This window comes from Solanum dulcamara, chromosome 6, assembly GCF_947179165.1.
Source record: "Solanum dulcamara chromosome 6, daSolDulc1.2, whole genome shotgun sequence".
NCBI lineage: Eukaryota > Viridiplantae > Streptophyta > Magnoliopsida > Solanales > Solanaceae > Solanum > Solanum dulcamara.
In genome coordinates, this window is record NC_077242.1 from 3,682,592 (window position 1) to 3,689,084 (window position 6,493).

General features: G+C 32.9%; 1 protein-coding gene across 1 annotated transcript; it reads right to left on the reverse strand.

Moving 5' to 3' along the window:
• Window positions 1-2,259: 2,259 nt before the first annotated feature.
• LOC129891767 (50S ribosomal protein L4, chloroplastic) lies at window positions 2,260-3,510 on the reverse strand. Its single transcript, XM_055967249.1, has 2 exons — window positions 2,586-3,510; window positions 2,260-2,509 (listed from the first exon to the last, which is right to left on the reverse strand). Exons 1-2 carry the CDS (start codon window positions 3,418-3,420, stop codon window positions 2,472-2,474), a joined length of 873 nt encoding a protein of 290 aa, XP_055823224.1. The 5' UTR covers window positions 3,421-3,510; the 3' UTR covers window positions 2,260-2,471.
• Window positions 3,511-6,493: the final 2,983 nt, after the last annotated feature.

Genomic DNA, 6,493 nt, shown 5'->3' on the forward strand with positions numbered 1-6,493 from the left:
ACCCGCCCAAATTCAATCCGACCTGCCCATTGACACCCTAACAGAAACTATAAAATGCTTGGATTTGATAATTGTGATGAAGATGCTTCAATGATTTAATCTTATTCGAACAATTACGAATGACCTCTATCACTCATTCAATTTACTTTTTTCTCAAAGACCTTAGTACAAATAATCAAATGGAGATCGTTGACAAAATACCAGAAGAATAGATCATAGAGTGAAACACTTTGAGTTATTCATAATATCTAGCCTACATCATGACAGTGAATGTACTCCAACATTCCAAGCAAACTTGTCAAGCTAGAATAACAACCTAACAATTCATGCTAGCTGCAATTAAAACCAACCATCCAAAACATCTTTATTTAATCTTAGCTATGTTCAGGTGATGATTTTACCAATTAGGAGGAGTAAGAGTCCAGGTTAATATTATTATATCCGATTGATTTAACTCTACAGAAGCTACATGAAAGGGAGTGTTGAAGTTAAAGTTCATGAAGACCTAACCATCTATCATATCAAAAGCCACTTCTAGGTATAATAAATCCTCCCCATTAACCTTTTTCTAACTGCAAAGGGGGTGACAAATTAGTCACCTTATACATTTCTTTTTGAATTTCAGAAATACAGAAATATCATATATATATATATATATATATATATATATATATATATATATATATATATATATATATATATATATATATATACTGACATCTCTCATGTTTCCTCTCTCATGTTTCCTGACTCTCTAGTTTCTTCTGCTTGTGTCAAAGTCAAACTGATGCTTGACTGTGAATAAAATTACGTAAACTAAGTTAAATTTGTGGATAGTTTCGTCTACATTCTCACAGTTCTTGAAAGAAGAAAAAAATGAAATTGACGGAGATTATAATCTGCTCATTGTAGGAACACCAGAAAAGAAGGCCACTATTGTAACAGAGATGACATATTAAATGCATTTGTAGAGTTTGATTTGTGTCAAGAGCAATAGAGCATACAATATTTTAACGACATCTGCTCATCAGTGCTAAGGCTATTTGTTTCCATACTGAAATCACGTAAAACGAAATCATATCATAACTTAAAATAAGAAGGTTTATATTTGTACCTGGATTAGTCTATAATATTCTTTCTTCACGGAGGATATCTTCTGACAATCATTTCCATGTCGCTTGCCAAACATTTTCTGGCAGAGTCATCGATGCAAATAACCATCCTTTGAAGTTGAGTTAGCTCGATATAATCACCCTGCTCTTTGTAGACCTACTGACAAGTGGATCACTAAGGATGCTACACTAACGATGTCAAAGCTAGACATGCTTGCCGCTGGAATCATGAGGTTTGCTATTGTATTTTTCACAGCATTTACCATGCTCGACAAAAAGTGATATCATTTGTGTAAAAACTAAATAGTAAATGATGGTATATAGCCAAATTGGAAGGAGACTCAGAATAATACAGTAACAATGTTCAAACTGCAATGAAAATCATGTTTGGCAAATTTAAGACAACTATGTTTCAGTGTCACCCATAAAATATTTGACTAGCAAATGAGTTTAATGAAACTATACAATCAGTTTACTTCTTTTCTCTAGACATCAGTGCAGCATCGCCATCCACAATGTCAAATTTCACTTTTCTTGTTCTTCTTTTGCTATTTAAACAACTTGGCTTTGAAGCATATAAAATTGATCTATAAGATAGCTTGTGCAACTCGTTGATCATTCTCAAATCTTCTATATTGAAGCTAAAAGCAGAGTAGCAATTAGGTCTCGAACTCGAAATTTCTAGAAAAGTGTAGAGATACACATATACTCATCACATATTTTGATAGTCCGAATGTATTAAGTCATCTGCTTCCATAGACATTCTACTTGACAAGGTCTTTTTCAAGGTTAATAATGCTAAGTATCCCATATGCCCCTAATGACTCAAAACAATGTAAGAGCACTTTTTTCCTGTCAATTATTTGGTGCAAGTATTAAAGAAAAGGGCGATGAAGCTTTTTCCACCCAAATAAAGGTTTACTTTTCTTAATTTTTCGCATAATTGCTTCAAGCCTAAGACTTAAGCACAGAGCTTTCCTATTTGTTTTAGGTTGCTGAATCTCGCCTGGCTGACAACTTGTAACCCATAAATCTTATATATGGCATCTTCTACTGAGCAATTACTGTAGTTTTTCAGGAACATAAGAATTCATTAATAAAGTAACTAATCATCTTATCATAAAAAATCAAGCACTCAAAGCGGTAATGAGAGAGCAACAAAAATTAGGACTAACTAATCCAACGAAGGTAATGGACAAATGCAGTCAGTGACAGGAAATCAACCAAAATCACCTAATTTTATCATACAATAAAATACAATTCAAAGTGAAAATATGAAAAGCTCCCCTGTAAGGTAAAGCCATTGGCGATACACTCCTCTAAAATGGAATAGACCCTTTTTGCCCCCGTGCTGATATACTACTCAGAACTTTCAGCACTCTCCTCCGCCTCGCCACCTGAATGCACAACAAATTAACGAGTTAGGAAAAAGTTGAAAAGAAATTTCAGACCCAAAACGAGGCAAAAACTAACCATCTTCTTCTTCCTCCTCGTCTTCCTCCTCCCAATCATTATCATCATTTCCGTATCGTTCATTCAAGAATTCCACAGCTGATTTAGTGAAAACCAGCTTCTCAGAATCCAATATGTCAAAAAGATTCAAAGTTCTGGGAGTCAACATCTTCAATGTGCTAATGTTTCTGCTGGAGAGAATCACATTGTCTGAAACTTCCGTCATCAAAAACAAAGATTTCTCTTTTGGGTCCAATCCCCACCTTCTCATCAAATCAATGAATTCCTTAGTCTTTGGTTTCTCAAACTTATCATTAAACTCTTCAACCACGATAGCATTCTCCGTAGCACTCGAAAGCGCCGTAGAAATAGCGAGTCTCTTTTCCTTTTTGTTGATTTTAACTGACCAATCCTTAGGTTTCGGCCCAAACACAACCCCACCACCAGGCCGTAAAGGAGTTCGATTCGACCCACGTCGAGCTCGACCCGTTTTCTTTTGTGGGTAAGGTTTGATACCACCACCCCGTACTTGGGCGCGGGTAAGGGTGGAAGCAGTACCGCGGCGTTGGTTCCGGAGGTCAGTAGTGAGTCCACGATGAACGACGGCGCGTGCGGTATCAAGAGGGGCGGATTTTAGATTGAGAGTGGTGGAGCCCACTTCGGCACCATCAAAGGACAGGATTGGAATAGTGGCGACGGCGGCGGCGGCATCTGAACGGATGGAGAATTGTTGTTGTTTGGAGTTGGGGGATTTGAAAAGGAGGTGGTTCTGCTTCTGCTGCTGCTTTGAGGAGTGGATGGTGTTGGGGTTAGAGAAGAAAATGGTGGAAGAAAAGAAAGATAAAGAAGTCGCCATTTTTGGAGTGAAGGAGCAAACTGCAAAACCTTTGGATTGGGTTATCCACAATAAGGCCGAAGGCTATCAAAGTGCATTCATATTATTTGTTCAAATAAATTTACCAAATACTTATTGAAAATGGAAAACCCATATATGCCCTTACAGTACTTCAAATTGAGCACATTGCTTGATTTTGAATACATTATTTGATTCGAATACAAGTTATGATGCGATAAGTTAGGTTAGAATTAGTTATGATGAGATAAGTTATATTGAGATTATTTTTTATTGATTGTTTGATTTGTTGTATTCAAAATAATATGTCTTGCATAGATTTTAAGAACAAATTATTTATTTATAAAAATACTCTTCACTTTATTTAGTCTTTTATATTTTCTTTGCAAGTTGTAGTTATTCATTCTTAAAAATAAAATTTTCATCTTATTTAGCTTAAATATTTTTGTGTGTGCATTCCCATGATGGTATCATATGTATTTAAAAATAAAACATTCATCTTATTTAACTTAAAAATAGAACTTTCATCTTAAATTTGTTAAAGTAAAAAAAGGATTTATTATTTATATCACTTCATTTAAGCATATATCACTCTTAAATTGTAAAATACTCAAGTTTTCATTTTAATTGATATATAAAATACAAGCTTTCAAGTGACTAAATATATATATATATATATATATATATATATATATATATAATTAAAAATATGTAATTTAGTAGTAGAGAAATCAAAATATAAATAAACATGAGAATTAGTCAAATAAATTAATAATTTTTTTTTATTTGTATAGTCTAATTTTTTGATTAAAAAATATAAAGAATTATCATAAAAATACGGAGTAGTGAAGATTGTAAATGTTATTATACATGGTGTTAAAAATAATATGAATATACATGAATGTGAAAAGTGATGTATAAAAAGGGTTTAAAGGGATATTTTTGTCATTTTCTCTATTTTATCCAGAGATAAGTTATTCCGAGATTACTATATCAACCAAGAGGAGGGATAACTTATCTCAGTACTAATTATTAATTCCGAGATGAGTTATTCCGGACTTGCCAACCAAACAACAAATTTAGCGGCACTATAATTTAATTCCGAAATTATTTGATGTTATCCTTTACACTAAATGACCCCTTAATGGCATATTTGACTATCTTTTTCCTTGTGAATCGATAAACAAGGTCAATTGGGGGCTTCAGTTAAATCAACGGCATATTCAAATCAATTATTAAACGATAAGGTCATATATAAGTCAAACTATTAACGAAAGACATAACTGTTCAATTTCTAATACTTTAAGGGTGTAGTTAATCCTTTTTTTTTAAAATAGAAAAATTAGATTTTTAGATGAAAGCAATGAATAAAATTTCTATGAAGTGTGTTCTTTATTTTTATTTTTCGTTTTAGTATCGGATCGTATAAAAAGTTTTTACGATCTTCTTAGTTAAGTTTTTTGAGAAGTCAAAAGTGTTTTTCCTTTAAAAAATACTACTTATTTTAGAAAGTTGGGGAGTTAAGGCTTTCAGCTAAGCCCAATAGCATGGCAGACCTTTTGCTGCTGCATATTGATTTCCTTTTCAATTTTCTAATATATGCTAGTCCAATCCTATATGTCATAGCATGGGAGCTAGTCGACTAGAGGAGTTTATGGATTGTATGATGAATTTGTTAAGGAAATGAATCTTGAATCTAACTTGACCTCACGGGAGTTAGTAAGCTTGAAGAGCTTATGGATCGTATGTTGGATTCTGTTAAGGAAATGACTTTTGATCTAACTTAATTCCAACAGTCTAGTTAGTTCAAAAGGAGAGAATTGCTCAAGGCTATAAATAAATTAATTTCTCCTTGTCCCATGGATGTGGGACTTAACACCCTAACAATCTCAATAGGAGAGAATCGTCCAACACCATATAAAGAGATCAATTTATGTTTATCCACCAATATGAGACTCAACACCCCAACCCCTCATGTCTAAGAATGGACATTTGGATCAAATGATAATGCATTGAGATGGACATAACTCTGATATCATTTTTTTTTAAAATGACTATTAAAACTAACTTAACTCAAACATTAGATCACATCGAATTGAAAGCATGAGAAGAAGAAGAAAAATGAAAACTTCACTTTAGGGATGACCATTCTACACTAATATCTAAAAGAAGAAAAGTTAATAGGTCTTCAATAAATAGAAATTTACATTGACTTGGGATTTACAATTGCCATGACAAACTTCATAATTAATACTCCTATATGTATCTCAATGACTATTCATAAAGCATAGATTCACAAGATTCTTCCCAAGAAAATTCCCTACATGCACCAATAAAGTTAGTCAAATCTTCAACTCCATTTTCATGAGAGTAACAATCCTTGAACCAAATATTCATTTCATCATCACTGGGAGTGGAACAGTCCATGTCTGAATCAATCCAACAATATTCAAGTTCAAGATCATAAGACAAATTTGTTGATTCCTGTGCTTTCATTTGCTCTAACAAAATTGAATCATTTGTATTAACACCAATAGTCTCTGTTTCTAAAGACTCAATCACACTTCTTAATAACTCCTCATCACTTGCCTCAAACTCTGGTTCTTCAAGAAATGACATGAAAATATCACTCTCAATATTGCTTACTACAAGATTTTCATTAGTGCATGTGGCTGCAGACATGTTGAAAATTTGCAAGATTTTTGGAGAAGATTTCCTTCAATTGATAAATTAGAGAGGAAAAAAGAATGCAAATGACTATGTATTCTCTCAAGAAGAAAAAAAGGTCTATAAATAGGCATATCAAAGTCGACAACTATCCTACCACATGGGGTGTATATGATAGACGCTGAAATTAGCTCATTAAAATATGATTTATCTAAAATTTTTAAGTTTGAGGAAGTTAATGGCTCGCTCATTTATTAACTTAGTCATTTTGATCTGTCTAATTTAACATATTTAAAAATTAAGCTGATATAGTTCAAATTGACTAAGAATTGATGACACGATTAATTATTTACTCAATTCATTTTAACCAGTTGAACTTGTCCATTTGACATGATAGGTACATCCATTA